The 16,602-nt window shown below is 37.9% G+C and overlaps 1 protein-coding gene across 2 annotated transcripts in view; it reads left to right on the top strand.

Moving 5' to 3' along the window:
- Positions 1 to 16,602, top strand: part of lmtk2 (lemur tyrosine kinase 2) — a 37,434-nt gene that overhangs the window by 5,315 nt on the left and 15,517 nt on the right. The window contains exons 2-6 of one of the 2 annotated variants that reach the window (XM_079873927.1): positions 9,739 to 9,869; positions 10,013 to 10,163; positions 11,989 to 12,065; positions 13,524 to 13,642; positions 13,859 to 13,946. In XM_079873927.1, the coding sequence (XP_079730053.1) occupies positions 9,739 to 9,869; positions 10,013 to 10,163; positions 11,989 to 12,065; positions 13,524 to 13,642; positions 13,859 to 13,946 (566 nt within the window). Of the gene's footprint in view, positions 1 to 9,735; positions 9,870 to 10,012; positions 10,164 to 11,988; positions 12,066 to 13,523; positions 13,643 to 13,858; positions 13,947 to 16,602 lie in introns of both variants that reach the window. The other variant, XM_079873926.1, reaches the window with a different exon arrangement.

Genomic DNA, 16,602 nt, shown 5'->3' with positions numbered 1-16,602 from the left:
AACCAATTTGACCAGACTATTCTAGGGCATTATGAAATCAGTTTTATTTTTTCCAAAATTCCATTTTTTTTGTTGACTCCATTTTAATGGTTAAATGAAATGTTAGTAACCAAAAAGCATGCTTAATTAATTGAAATCATGAAACTTATACAATTTCACAAGAGTTTATTAAAAGTTTAATAAAAATTACATGTTTAGGGCCCTATGATTATAATTTTTTTTCTCAAATTCAGTTTTTTAATAATAACCAAATTCTTTGTTTTCTGTTTTAAGTTTTCTGGATTCAACTTGAATGGTTTAATAGCATTTTAATAATCAAATTTTTTTTTTTATGTGATGTGTATTTAAATTTTTCTGGCAATCAAATGAAGTCATAACATATTAATTTAATTTATCTTTTAATCATATGAATGACTTTTCCAAAAGTGATGCACAACAGAGCTTTACTGTTACAAATAAAACATGGACATTTTTTTTGAGATTATTCCTTAAAAAACAAAGTTTTAATAATAATTTATTATTATTGTTAGCATTATTATTACATTGAGACGTAGCTAAATTCTACTGTACAACAATAATATATATTTCACGCGTGCTTCTGTGTGTGTGTGTGTGTGTGTGCGGGAAATTAAACCATTAATTCACACAGAGACACGCAGAACATGCACCATTCATATTTAAATAGTATTTTTGCTGTTTAATATTCACAGACACTAGTCTATATCGCGATTTGACTAAGTGTACTGACCTGCTTTTTATTTATTCATCAACAATTTGACAAATTCCGTGAAATTCCATGTTATACAATGAATTCCATTTTTATGAATGGATTCCACGATTCCGTCCGCGTTTTCCGCATTGCGGAAATCATAAGGCCCTACTATTCAAATAATCGAGTAGTAGTTTATTGGATGGTAGTGTCATCCCATAAGGCACTAGCTAGCTCTACGAGTTTTGTCTTCAAGTGTCCGTCTAAAACTCCATCTGAATCTGTCCACACGTATGCCAAATCAAGAAGAAAACACCCTGTCCAATTGGGTCATCTCCACTTCTGTGTGAGCGAACATCACTTCATTATGCAAGAGAGACGAAATAAGAGCTGACAGCTTGGTGTTTATTGGCCTGGGAAGCAGTTGAATAATTCGTGCTGCTTGCCAAGTCATGATATAAACTCATGACTCAGATAAGAAGAACAAACGGGTGGTGATTGTGCTGCTGCCCACCGCTTGTCACTCATCAGAGGAGCGGGAGCACTGACCGCAGTAATGATCTCTCAAACTGAGCGGAAACACTGCCATCTTTTGCTCTCGCTTAGTCTCAGGTGATGCGTCGACGCTTCGGCCTTTAATTGTTTCATTTTCAGAGCACATGACGCAGCATTGTTATTGATTTACTCCCAAACTCAAGAAATAAGTAATGTAGTGCAGTCTCTTGCTCACGGCGGTCATGTTCTGTATGTCTGAAACTGTCACTCAAATGAGCCACCATTTATTATTAATAATTAAACCTTTGACCTCCTTTCAATTGGGTGTTGTAGCCGAGAGTCGGAAAGTTTTACGTTCACACCCTGCAATGTATGAACTGTTGTGCCCTTGATTGAGAGAATAAGCGTCACTGTACCTTAAGATTGTTTATTTAAAATCTGCATATAATTTGTAAAAATGTTTGTGAATCTCCTAAATTAACATTTTGCGTGTTGCAGGGATCATTCTAGTAATTGAAATGGGTGATAACCATAGCAATGTTTTAGTATCTGAACCTGCAACCAAGAAAAATGTATACCAACAGTTTAACACATTCGGTGTCAACAGTTTTTCAGGAAAGAAATATTAGCAACCGGAGAAGTATTAATGTCTAGCAGTTTATGGAGATAGACTGGTGTCATAGTGTCAGGACACATATCTGTTTGTGGGTCGATGACATATAAGAGTGTTCATTATAAAAGGAACATTTGTGAAAAGGAAAACATTTAAAAATCGTCTAAAATGTCAAGTTTTTAAAAAAAATCTTTTCTAAACATCATGTGGTGTTTCCATAAAAAAAAAAAACACATTGTCCATTAAATTCATAAAATGTAGGTTTTCAAGTCTCTCATTTGAAATAAATTGTTGTCCATTCATTTAACATGTTTTGCAAATTGACAATTCTGGTAACTCACCACTACCAGATTTGCTGTACATTAATAACTTGATTGGCTTGTATTGTCCACTTTATTTATCTAAAAAAAAAAAAAAAAACACTTGTTAAAGTTCTGGAAACAATTACATTTAATGTCGTGTTTTGGAAGGTTTGTGTCCTTTCTACAGTATCAGTTTCTGTCACTTTACTGTGTTACTGGTGATTTGTATTGTATTGAACTAACTTTGGTTTACTTTATGTGCCTGGGTCTTGTCTCTCCTGGCTGTCTAGCAACAGGTCTCTCATGTACATCCCAGAGCTCTCAGTGTAATTGCAGGGTTAGATTATAATGTCATTTGACTCTGTACTCAAGAGTTCAGGTGTACATTACAGTCAAAGGGATGTGGCTAGTAGGGCTGGGTATCATTCAAAAAGTTTCGATACCGATACCTCGACTTCGATACCGGTTCCTGAATGATACTGTTTTTGATACCAATTTTATGAAATCCGTTTGAACAAAATTACACTACATATTGCCTAAAAAAAAGTTTGGTGTTATTTTTTTCAGTTTCTCCTCGCGCTCAAGCGCACACGGGCAATTCCACGCAAAGGTCATCCTTACCATGAAAAAATAAAGTTTTTACCTAAAGATCAAAACCCCTTTTAAGTTGTCCATTTAGGTCTGTAATATACTGTATTAATGTGCTGTATCAGAAATTTTAAGAAAATTGCCTTGTTTTTCCACCACATATGAGGTGAGCAACAATGCAAATTTTTTTATTTCAACCAGCCATATTTCATGCTTTCAAAAGAGGTATCAAAGACCCCCCTTTTAAAAACTTAATTTGAACATAAAGCATTTTGCTGAAAGATGGAGGCATGCCTGAGAAATAAATATACTAATTTGGTCATAACAGCACTGCCCGTTGAATTTATAAGGGCTTTAATAAAGAGGTCTCGACGCTTCAGTGCTCCGTCACGTCCGTAACGTTTTAAAGATTAAGTTTATATAATATAACAATTATAAATGCAAATAACTTGAAACTTATGCAAAGCTAAACTATGTTTATGCTTACTAGGATCGACATTTCATTCCACTACTTTGCTCTGAACAACCATAATAATGCGTTACGGACGTGACCGTTACGGACACTTCACATCAAATCATATGCACTTGTGATCGGTTTCAGGCTTACCATATTCAATCCAATAATCGCAATAATATTTGTGCTTTGTTAGTTTTAATATGAAAAAATGTCTCAACTTTCAAATTAAGTCTATTTTATAACAAAATGTAAACAATAGAGACCGCTCTTTAATACGGCGTGGTATATTTCTGTATATAGCGCCTCAGTGCGCAGCGGATAAAGCGCACATGAACGGATCTTCTCTTCCTCTGCCAGTTACAGGACGAAATATGAATATCAGAAGGTAGTATATGATACAGTAGGCTACAACTTAAAGAAGAGCATATGTCTTATAGCCATAGGACACTTCCTTCGGGATGTCGCGTTTTTCCCTCTTGGTTAAAACATGAATATTCATCATAATCCCGCGATCAAGCTGACAAAATAACAGTGATATTGCAATCATTTTGACTCACGACTTAAAAGTAGTTTAAAAGTAGACATTTCAGACGTCCTATAGATATATTTCTCAGGTATGTGAGGCAAGTAGCCTACATTATACGCGGAGTTTCGGTTCATTTATGAGGCGCGCTCCACTTCACGCGACGGCGCCTCTGTGTCCTGATTATATTGTCTGCTATAGCCTATTTGCTTCTTATTTAAAAAAAATCCAGGCAATTGGTTGATGAAACATTGATTAAAATTAAGATACAATTTATACAAAACGAAATTCACTTTAAAGAAAGGCTTTCTACAAAAAAAACAAAAAAAAACTAAAGAATTGGTCAAAATCATGTCTGCCCACTGATATACCGTATCCGATATATTTGCATCTTATGATCTTACTCATGCTGTTATCCTTTCATATAATCAACATATGAAATAAAAAATACAATTATTTTATTTAAACATTAATATGAGACTAAATGCCTCAAATGTAATGTTGGAGCGGGATTTGAGTGAACGCCTCTTACCGGTGAGCATGTTGGGGGAGAGGTCCGATTTTCGAACAAACATCGAATATTATTTTTGCTTATAATGCCAATCCTTAATATTTGGTGTTTTAAATGCCTGTTTGAGATCTCTGTGAACGTTTTAAAGCAGTATTTTAGTGCCGCTTTCAGAGCGGTCACGTCCGTAACGGAGAACTGTCACGTCCGTAACATTGTTTTTTCCTCATAAATGCGAAAACGAAAAATAACATAAAATGAATATTTTATGTTCTGTGGAGAGCCAACCCTTCTTCATTCGGTGGGTACTATTACTTTTGGTTTTCGCAGTGTAATTCACAGAATTACTAAAAAATATTTTGGCAGCAAAAAGTTAGAGATTTTTTTTGTCACGTCCATAACGCATGCGTATTTCCCTCATATTAAATATAAAACGCATGCGTAGACTGATATTTTTCTAATGTCTGGACTCCTTTATTAAGGGAGTATGGATATATAAACAGACGTTTACAATATATTGGTATTAAATGCATTTTCTGAGAATTTATATTTCAAGTTTTGACTGCAAATGTCACGTCCATAACGCTGGAATTGCCCACACATAAAGCTTGCCACAAAGCACTGGCAAAAGTAGCCTAGTGATTATGAATGTGTCAGGGAAAAATAGCAAGACATTTTAATTGTTTATTAATAAACTAGTGTTTTCTGAGTCAGTGTTGGCTGCAAAGATGAAGTTGACGATGCTGTCTCGCCATATCCGCAGTATAGAGAGAAATGCACCTTTCATTTGGATTACATAATCAGAGAGTATTTGTTTTTGATTCAAATTGGTTTGTTTAAAAATAGACATTTCAATCTTTCTATATGCCTATTTCTCATGTCTGTTAGGCAAGTAGCCTATACGGTGAGTTTCGGTTCATTTATGACGTGCTCCAGTTCTTCTTGCAGTCGAAAGCGGAGCAACTTTCTGCTCGTAAGTTTATTCCGCGCACTGTCAAGTGCTTCATCAGATTTGTTGTGTTGCCGGTCTTGGCAGCAATTATCTTGTTGCAAATATTGCATTGCACGGTGTTGGCATCAGCCTGGTGAAATGTAGCCACACTTTTGATCTTTTCCACATTTTTTCCATCTATGGGGGTTAAGACTCTTACTACAGCCTCATGTGTGAGCCACGTCTCTTGGCGTAACCGGCATTTTCCTTGTTGCCTCGCCACAGCCAATCATGCTGTATGCTTATTGGCTCACTGACTTTGACGAGATAAACGTCTTGGGTATCGAAATTTGGTACCGAACGACAAGAGATTTTTTAAAACTTGATGGTATCGAGGCAATTCGGTTGGTGCCTAAAAAGTATCAAACTTGATACCCAGCCCTAGTGTCTAGATGGTAACTGCCCTTCTGCACAAATCAAAATAGCAATTTATATTTATAAAAATAGCAAAAGAATAGCAATTTGCTGCTGCACCAGTTAAATTTAGGAACATAATATATTTTAAATAATTATATAATATGGTAGCCTGGCAAGCCAGACCTACATCAAGATGTTAGGTGTGGCAACTCACCATAGACACGGCTCAATCCGAGGGGCGGGGTAAACGGCTGTCTTTTAAATTCATTCTGCACGCAATAGGACAGCGCTTCAACCAACCAGAGCGTTTTCCCAACAGTGGAGCGATTCAACTTTTGAATCTGGCCGGCAAAACTACGAACACATCTTCCTTTTTTAAGAATGACTTAAGTGCCGTTCTTTGCTCTTTTCTCAAAGAAAGACTTAACTCCAAGTCCTCCAGAGTCGCGGCCAAAGCCGTTTCGAAAGACTGTTCTCCAGCAGCAGCCATTCTTTGTTTTCAAGCAGGGAACCGTCACAACTCTGTCGTCATTATGTTAAGCCCGCCCGCCTACTCTATACACGATGTGATTGGCCTGACCCAATTTAGGTTTTACAGCTCCGAAAGTCAACGGAGAGTTGCTAGACTACCCTGGCTGCAAAATACATTTTGCTGTCGCTAGGGTGCGTCTAGATTTCTAGGCTAATAATATGGTAGAGCATGGAAAAAAAAAAACATGTTTTTTAGTGTTTTACTGAAAAGCTAGCTACGTCTCTCTTTAAATAAAAAAGTCTGTCTGTATTGCTGCAGCCGGCAACAATGTTTAAGACGACTTGGGATTGTGCACTTATCCAGCAGAACTTATCCTTTGTTATTTTTCAGATGTATTCATGGCATCAAAATATATCAAAACAATATTGTCGTTTATATTGGATCTGTGCTGCTCTTAAAGTGACAGCAGCCTAATGAACCTGCTTCCATCTGTGTTATAAATGTTAATCAAACAACAAAAGAGAAAGTCACTCACAGCTCTTGACTGAATAACTTCTGTAGCTTTAATAAGTAGCATTGCATATTTTATTCATAGAGTGGAGACTAAGTAAGCTGTGTGTTATTTTTCTTTCTTTCTTCCCAAGTTTTTTTTTTATCAAATTTTTTGTGGACTTATAAAAGGTGTTACAACAGTTGCAAAAATGAGACAATGTGCCTGAAAGAAAAAGATGAAAAAGCAACAGAACTGGTCAACACAGCTACATGGACCCCAACCCGCCAGACCTCTGCAAGGGGATGGTCTATGGCTGGTAAATGTATGGGCTCTTTCGATCTAATGGACGAAATAAGCTCACACAATTTAAATATGAACGTGCTCGGAGATGACGGAAAGACACACAGAGAGCAGCAGCTTTTGTTTCTGATAACCGCAAGCTGTATGTGTGAGTTAGAAATCAGGAATGGTGTGAAAACATCGTGTTTGGTACGTTTTTTTGTCTTCAAACCAAACTTGGGTCTTCAGCCGACAAAGTTTAAATCCCGTCTGGCTGCGCTTCCCTTAATGTTTACTCATGAGGTCAGTAGGCAGAGAGTAGACGGTCTTTTGTGGCTGTTCGAACGGATTCGACCACATGAGCGTTTACACTACGAAAGCGATCCGGTCTTTTTCCAACTACCTCTGGAAGTGGTCAAAAGTGGACAAGCTCAAAATGTTTTAGACCCCATTTACACCTGAATTTAGCATCGTTCACTTGTGATCAGATCGATCAAAACGCATCTTAATACCACGCAGGTGTAAACAGGGCCTTATATATGTGCATCAAACAGAATGGGAGCGTAATAATTCTAACAATAATTTATTTTGCTAAAATATTTTGCATTCAAATCATACCGAACTGTACAGAAAACATGCTAAACCGTGACTCTTAAACCGAGGTGCGTACAGAACCATCATTTTTGTGTACCGTTACACCCCTAAAACACAGCGAATTCTTGTTTACAAAGATCAAGGCATCTTTTCCAAAACCTAATGCTGTCACTGAAGTTTAAATCAGGGAAATCTGTCTCTCATACTCTCAAAGGGAAGGACCAGTGGATATGAATCTTACATGTGAGATTATGGCAGAATGAGAGTTACTATCGAGCCACGGAGACCTGTGTACAGCAAACCACCTTTTATGAGTAGGTGTTCAAAATAGCTCAGTCTTTGCTCCTCGTGTTTCATGCGGTTCTGTGTGTGGCCTGTAGGATTACTGAAGCCACATTTATTACTATTATGGGAGATCATGCCAGCCACTGCTGAAAGATTCGTCTTAGAATATTATACATGCACATCCTTGTCATCTAATTGCGCAAGACAAACTACTGGGTTAGCAACACGCCAAACATGCACAGACACGTGACACTGGCGGCCCAACTCATCTGATCTCAGATCTGTTACTAACCTCTCCTGCCACCAATTATACAGCCTGCTGTTCGAAAACCCCAAGGGGTTGTTTTGTTTTGATGAGAGGAATGGAGAGCGGTGTTAATGGTGTTGTAGTGACAGAACAGGTGCTAAAGCACATCCAGCCTTTCATCACTTGATATCTGAACTGCCGTTGGAGGACAATGTCTTGCAAATGGTTTGTGTGTAAGGCCCCTGAGAGATCCGACACGTCCCATAATCTCTCAGAGAGAGACAAGGATGGAGAAAGCATTTTACATCTAGTGTAAAAATTCGCGACGTTCGTCTGTTATTGGACAACTTAGTTTGAATAAACGAGCAGACACTGATTAGCTATTTGATCGCCTAAATTAAAAAAAAAAAAATTAATATTTGTGTAGTGTTCAATGTTGTTATCGATAGAGATACGCGGATGGGGTATTATTTCATCCGCAACCGCATCACAAAACTCATCATCCGCACCAACGTTTTTTGACCAAATTTCAAAGCCGCACCCGCCCGCCATCCGCTGATTGTTTTGCGGTCTATGGACGATGCAATGCTCTGCTGATGCGAGCCGCAAGAAAGCCCTTGTCTGTTCTAGAAAGGATGCAGCAAAGATATTTAATGCTAATGTATGAGGCATAGGCCTACACTGAGTTTCATTCATTTACGATGAGATGCGCTCTAGTTCGCAGTGCAAGTGAATGCGGCGCACCGGCGCCTCCATGTCACGGTTATTATATTGTCATTTGCTTTTTATTTAATACATGCAATTGGTTGATGAAACATTTATTAAAATTAAGATACAATTTGTACAAAACGAAATTCGCTTTAAAGAAAGGCTTTTAACAATGCAATGCAAGTGAACGCGGTGCGTTGGCGCCTCAATGTCACGGTTATTATATTGTCTACTATATTTGCTTTTTATTTATTAAATACATGCAATTGGTTGATGAAACATTTATTAAAATTAATATACAATTTATACAAAACGAAATTCGCTTTAAAGAAGGGCTTTCTACAAAGAAGTACTTAATGAAGTGGTAAAAATCATGTCTGACGATTTACAAAACAAAACTTGCGTTGGTACTTGGCAAAGAATCAAATACAGTTGGAAACGAGGTAGACCATTAATGACACAGACTGGTAACAATTGTTTTTAATTAGTGTTTAAACATTCTCTATGATAAAAAATGTTTGTAAAAAATATTTTAATAACACGGTTTTGGCGGTTATAGAGATCTAATGACGGTGTTCAACTATAACCGTCGGTCTCACGGTTATATACTAACCGTCACACCCCTAGATATATATATTCAAATAAATTCGGTATTGAGATATGGCTTAATGCTTTATTTATATCAATCCTCTATTTTTATTTTACACTAGTACAATAGCATTATTGCAAAAAAAATTATTTTGTTGAATATTTCTATAATTGCTACTAGAGCTGTGCTATACATATATATTGCAGAAAAACAAAATGTGGCAATATCAGTTTTTATTTGTATATTGTGCATCCCTAATTGCTACTGTAATCAACCTGCAAAATACATACAGTGTGTCTATCGGATGTGTGTGTGATGTGAAGTGAAGTGTCAAAACTATATTGCTCCCATTACAATCAGTTCTTGGTGTTAAGTAGGCCTCTCTTGATGGCGACCTGCTGTGTTGCTGCTACTCTAGAAACTGTCCTGGAGTACCTCTCATTTCAAATAATACTGGATACTACACAAGGGATTCCCTCAAAGAGATTATCACTGGATTCGCTAATCAGGTGTTTGTGTGTTCAGCAGAGGCTGCTGGTGGATATGTGGATTTCTCTCTGGCCATCCCGCTGCTGCTGTCTCTGGCTGTGTTGGTGGCCCTTGTGGTTTTGCTGCTCAACTGTGCTTCCTGCTGCAAAGAGCAAGATATCAACTTTAAGGTGAGTGAAATCTTCTCTCGCATCTTTCTGTCTCTGAAGTCTCTATATTGTTTTGGCTATATAGCAATTTCTGTTCCAACAGTTCAAGAGTATTTCTTGAGTGTCGCTAATATTCATTTCAAATGTGATTTGTGATCTGTCAGGAGTTTGATGACCACTTTGAGGATGAGGTTGATTTCACGCCCCCAGCGGAGGACACCCCCTCTATGCAGTCGCCCGCGGAGGTTTACACCCTCGCTGTTCCCCCTGTGCCCCTCCCTGGACCCCCTCACCTCCAACTGCCCCGCTTAACAGGTCAGAAGCATGTACCTTTCCCCACAGCACGTCTGCAAATGCACCCATTATAAAGATACACTATTTTATATAAAAAGAGAAAAGATGCTCTGGCTCCTTTGATGCATGTATGGTGTGGGAGTGTCAGGTTAGTTGTAAGAACGATTGAGAAAGGTTGACATGGAGCAGCTAAATCTCCAATTTCCGGGAAATCACCTGTTTTAAACAAACGCTGAACAGAGGAGAGACCGAGCTCGTAATAAAACAAGAATCAGCATTGGCTTGGCTTTTTGGTGAGAACTAGGGCTGGGTGATATGGCCAAGTAATCATATCTCTGTATTTTTGGGCTGAATGGTGATATACAGCATATATCTTGGTGGTATTTTAAATTTGTTTTCAATTTGGATTTTTTTTTATGTAGCCTATTTATTTAAATAATGTTTTTTTTCACAATTCACATCCTGCCCAATGTTGTCCTACAAGCAATGTTTATAGAAGGCAATGAAAACAAATGTAGTGAATGTAGCCATGTAGGCTGTGCTATATATTATGGGCAAAAATAATTATAATCACATTACATTCTAATATTGTAACAATATTACAATCTAAAAACCAAAGTAAAGCAAAAGTTAAAATCATTAAACCGCCGACTTAATGTTCACTGGTAAGAGGAATACATTCACTCACCTGATCTTAGTAATAATTATATTAGCCTACATTTGATTACCCCATTACATTGTCTCTTTACAGTTACTGCTATCATAAAAATACACTTACTTGTAGGTTTAAAATTATACATATGGCACATTTAATGTCCAACAGCAAATATTTGATCAAAATGTATATTTTAGTCAGAAATTTTACGTTCCTATTCTATTGCGCTGCTTCTGTTTGGCGTACGGCGGCGTCTCTGACGTCTAGCAGAGACTCACTTGCAGAAGGCTTGTCCTCTCCTGACAGCAAAATGTATATATTTACATGACTTTCTAACGCACAGATGGAGAATACCTGTGAAATGTAAGTTTTGCACTGAGGAAAACACATCTCCAGCAGATGTAGCTCTCTAACAAGAGTTCATTGTGAAGCATTATCTATTGTGAAGGGTCATTTCATTATGGCTGTTGTAGCGCTGTGCTGGAATTTATTTTCAAGGAAGTACAGTGTCCATTAATGGGTAAAGATACAGTAACGTCTTCAGCTAGTCAGCCTGAGATCCTTTCAATCTAAACTGGTTATATCTCTTAAGCCTAGTGGTGAATGTTTTATGAGCCGTGGGATAATCTTTCTCTTTGACCAGAATATCAATACAGAATATCAAAAAATTGCAATGTTTGACCATATCAGACCGGCAATTGTCATAGCTTTTTAATTTAAAAATGTCTGTTTCTCCAATTAGTCAAAACAACAGCACAACTTGCATGCTCATTTGACATCATTTTTGGATATCCATGTGTTCACAGTCTCGCAGAGCCAAAGCACAGCCAAAACAATGTTCTTCTGCAAAATGCATGCAGTTTTGAGGGCCAAAAGTTACATAGTGCACCTTAAAGTAAAAAAAATGGTGCTGAAGTCTTAGAGTAGACTGATCGCTCACAATATCCAAACATGCTTCTGAAATAAACTGTATTATGATGAATGAAGGGTCAGTCTTACATAACCAGTTTAGGAGTGATAGATTCTATGGTCTTTGTTATTCGGGAGGATTCATGGTCTTTGTTATTCGGGAGGATTCATGTTCATTTTAAGCATTATATTCAAACTAGCTGACTTTTTTCCTACTCCTTGCATTTGCTGTTTATTTGGTCACATTGATCCATCTCTGTGTTCTTATATTTGCTCTTTTAGACGTCTCATCAGGTCCTCACGTGGCACGACACTCACTCAGTTACATTCAGGAGATCGGGAACGGCTGGTTTGGAAAGGTAAACCTGTCTTCCTGTATTTACATTGTACTCTGAAAGTGTGAAGGTCTATTGATAGACTTTTGTTTTGTGACACACTGACTTCTGAAGTTTTTGTCAAGGACAAATGTACAAATGTTTCTCCTGAGGTTTAATCTTAAATAATCGCATCTTGTGATCTTGTTGGTACTTGCTCTCATCTCTATGCTGGGGGCCCTCAGAGGTCATAGTTTGACGTGTACGAGGGAGCATTATACAGCGCACAAGCTGTCCTCCCGTTGCCTGCGTGTGGATGTGTTTACCGAGATTAAGACTTAAGGGACAACCTTATTTCCTGTCATTTTTCCTGCCATGGGAACATCCTCATCTGAGCCACCTGCTGCGCTGTAGGGGTGGGAATCTCTAGGCACCTCATGATTTGATTTGATTACGATTCAGGGGGCTGCGATGCTAAAACGCACAATGTGACTACTTGGTACTTTTAAAGCAAAGTATTTATAATGACCCATTAATAATTTACTTCCAATATATTTTATTAATAAAACAAATGGAAGTGATTTGGCAAGTCAACTGTAAGGCTACATTTGCCAGCGTATGTCCCAACATTGCAAAGAACCAACAGGAAAAGAGATGTGTGCTTGTACTAGCAGCAAACTTGTAGTCAATGAATACAAACTTCAGCATATTCTGAATCTCTTACATTTAATAATAGACTTCTAATCAACATCCTCCTGTTATGTGCAATGAGCAATATAACACTTCAGATGAAAAAAACATTTTGTTGTAGCAAAATCACAAACAGCTTTCGTTCAAAAATGATGTACCAGCAGCTCTCATACAAAAATAATGCTTGTGGACTTATATTATGAATAATTAGTAACATACAAAGCCACTCTTATGCACAAATAAATAATGGAGTTGTGACTTGAAATGTTTGCTGTATACCACAATCAAAAACAGCAAAAAAAGTGAATGAACATCTGCAGACAGCACAGTCAAAATGTAACTTTTGTGACTGGCATTGCACTGACACACACTGTGACTGTGGAGGGCCGTACAGTAAACCTACGTATAACAGATGGGTTTACAGCATATTGATATGAAAACTGAACTATACAGAAAGCAGCTCTCATACAAAAATACAAAATGGGTCACAATGAAATTGCCAATTTTCCATACGTTAGCTTTTAACGAAGAGAGTGCCGTTCGAATTTGAACTGTCCGGGAACTGCACTTCCGCGCTTCAGAGTTCCTCCTTTTGCGTTCAGTCAATATTACGTTATTAGAGAGAAAAAAAAAACATTTAGAAAATCGATTTTTCATCTCAATTTTTTTTCCCCACCAACTACTGTGCTGTGGTCCAAACATCAGGCCTTGTTTTCAGGAAGGACTTGGTTCCTCCCCAAGTCAGTTGGCAGTCGATTCGGTCAGAATCGATTCTATATCAGATAAATTTCTCTGTTTGTCGTCCTCTGACAGGTTCTGCTCAGTGAGATCTACATGGACCCTGCAGTCGCCCGGGCCGTTGTCAAAGAGCTGAAGGCCAACGGCAGCTCCAAAGAGCAGAATGAGTTCCTGCAGCAGGGCGACCCGTTCAGGTAAGAGAGGGCCTTTATCGGCTCTTCTGTATTAGGTTTTGATATTAAGCTTTTACTTTGTAATGTATGGTATATTAGCAGTGTTTTCAATAACACATAGTTAGTCAGTGTTTTTAACCCATAAATATATTTTTTTTAAACTGATATAATATTATTGTGGCTAGCAGAATGTGTTATATATGGCTGTATTTAGTGTTTTTCGTTGTGTCTTTCCAGGGTTCTTCAGCATCCCAATATACTGCAATGTCTTGGTCAGTGTGTGGAGGCCATTCCTTTCCTGCTCATCTTCGAGTATTGTGAACTGGTAAGTGTATATATGTGAGTGTGTACATATTTGTACGCAAGTACAATCTCAGATAAACAACAACACATGACATATTACACATATTACAAAAATTGAGAAGACGTGTGGAAAAACTTAGTACACCCTATGATTCAATAACTTGTAGAACCACCTTTAGGAGAAATATTTTCTGTATGACTTTATCAGTCTCTCAAAATGGATTTTGTCCCGCTGTTCTTTACAACGTTGCTTCAGTTCATTGAGGTTTGCGGGCATCTGTTAATGGCATCATTGCAAAACCTTGATTCTTTTCTGTTTCAGCCATTCTGGTGTAGGTTTTCCATAATTCCTGTGGAAGCAGTAGATTTTACTGAGATTTTAGAAGAGACCTTGGTCAGTCAGGACACCAGATTTTATTTGATGTGACTGGTCAAAGTAAAAAAAGTACAGAAGTAAATTCAAAAAGTTGTCCTATCTTAAAGCCAAAGTGCACTCTTTTTAAAGTGTGCCATCAAAAGTATGTCGTCTATTCTGACTCTGTTCTTTCAGTGACGCAATAATAGGAAAGCAGATAACTAGTCCTTTAGCATAAGATGGAGCACAGTGTAATGCATGGTTATGGCATCTGGGAAATCTTTAGTGATTTTATTTGTTGTTTGGTACTCATTATTCATCTCTTATTGTGGCCAATGATGTATTAGATACCTGTAAACATCTTTTTTTATTAATTCTTCTGCATCTGTCTAGCACTCCAGGTCATCTTGTCTTGAATCTTGTTTCACAGCCACGTACGGCATCTCAAATTCATTTCGGACTGGTCTGATGAAAGCACGGATACTCCAGCGTACCTCACTACTTCATTTGTTCCCAGCACTTTAATTAGGCCAGCATCCATCTCACAGTTACACAGCCAGTGTCTGTCAGTGGGCTGTTTCTTGTCCTTTGATTTATTTTCTGTTTTTCTTGTTCTATTTCGGGTGCGCTGCTTGTGCCTGTGAAGGATATGAGCCGCATAACTGCATGCAGTAGGCAGCTCTCCGATTCCCTCATATCCCAATAAAGCAATAGGATTCTTTTACTGACACTGTCACTCTCACATCTTGCTGCGTTGGTGCATTTTATTACCATGCTGCAAAACGTACAAATTATTAATGTGATTTAATAATCATAGTGCATATGAACTACATATAAATAGGTTACACTTTATTTTACAGTACATGTACTTCTAGTGTACTTACCCAGGAAGGTATTGGTAATATAAGGTAACTACATGGGTTAAGGTTCATTTTAGGGGTAGGTTCAGGGTTAATACCTAGTTATAACCCAGTTATTGTAATTACTATAATAAGTGCATAGTATGTACATGCAGAACAGAACTGTAAAATAAAGTGCTACCAATAAATCTTTTTATATAATATGTAAAATTAAATAAATAAATATATTCTAACAATTCAAACAGACTTGCCTCAACTATTTGAAAGTAATATTCTTATTTTCAAGATGTCTTTACATGTAGTTACATATTACTAATGCTGAAGTGCTGCAACAAAGCCACGCTGTTTTTAGTCTCAAATGTGCAAGTGCAAAGTAAAAAACAAACAAAAAACAGATGTCATCATCTAATAATGAATTCCCTGCTATGGCTTTTATGCACACAGATGGAGTCTTGCTAATGTCCTAACTGTTAATATGCAAAAATGTAATAACACTTCATGCCAGTTCACTGCTCTTGTTTGTGCAAAAACACATCATCTGAGAAAGAGACGGTATTCTCTAGTTCCTTTCGGTTTCTGCTGCACTCGACTCTGTAATTAGTTAGCTGTTAATCCCACAGCGGTTGTGGTTAGGAACATCCTACACACCTGACCAGTTGTTAGGAACAAAGCCTGTGGTCTGGGATCCTCTGGGCCTGAGCAGGTGGATGGCTTCGAGCCATGTCGCCCGTCTCCAGAGAGAGCATGAGCTCACTGCGGCCAGCTGTTGCGTAATACAGTCTGGGCCGTTTCCTTAGCTGGTGTTACGGCTCGGGTTTCGACCCAAGCCGTTCCTTCCCAAGTCAGAGTGTAGCTTCACACGAACCAAGAGGCTGAGACATAGACCAATTTGGATGTATGGTCCTACGACTTCTCATCTCAGAAGAATAATGGAGAGGCCTGGGCATTTCATTGCTCTGTTCTGGCTTTGTTTCCCACCCTAGACCAGTTTGTATGGCGTATTGGCATTCATATTGAGAGGTTTGGTTGAGGTCGTCAATAGCCCTATTCGGACGGGACTAGTTTAACATGGAGAGGTGGGGTAAAGTAATAATTACCAGAGCTTCTCTGTGATTTTAGTCCCGTCTGAATGTGCCATCTCAGTAATCATTACGGACAATGCCAGTAAAGATTACGGTGATTTTTACCTTCAGTAAAAAGGTCTGGAAAAATTACCTCAGGTAATACTAATCCCGTGCGAATAGACCCGCTGTAAATATGTACGTAAATATTTCGTCATTTCGTGTTTAAAAGTAGTTTTCCGCGGTTTTTCAAGTATGGAGACGCTTGAAAAAGCATTCAGTTGCGTTCTAGAATTGCCTTTTAAAATGCTTTCTGGTTGCATAATGTTTACAATTTCACCTCCACTGTCGCTCAAAAGTTTGAGATCAGTAGAATTATTTTTTTTTTTTGCTGTTTTGAAA

The sequence above is a fragment of the Squalius cephalus genome (genome assembly GCF_949319135.1).
Source record: "Squalius cephalus genome assembly, chromosome: 1".
NCBI classification, from domain to species: Eukaryota; Metazoa; Chordata; class Actinopteri; order Cypriniformes; family Leuciscidae; genus Squalius; species Squalius cephalus.
This window is presented reverse-complemented; position numbering and strand designations above follow the sequence as displayed.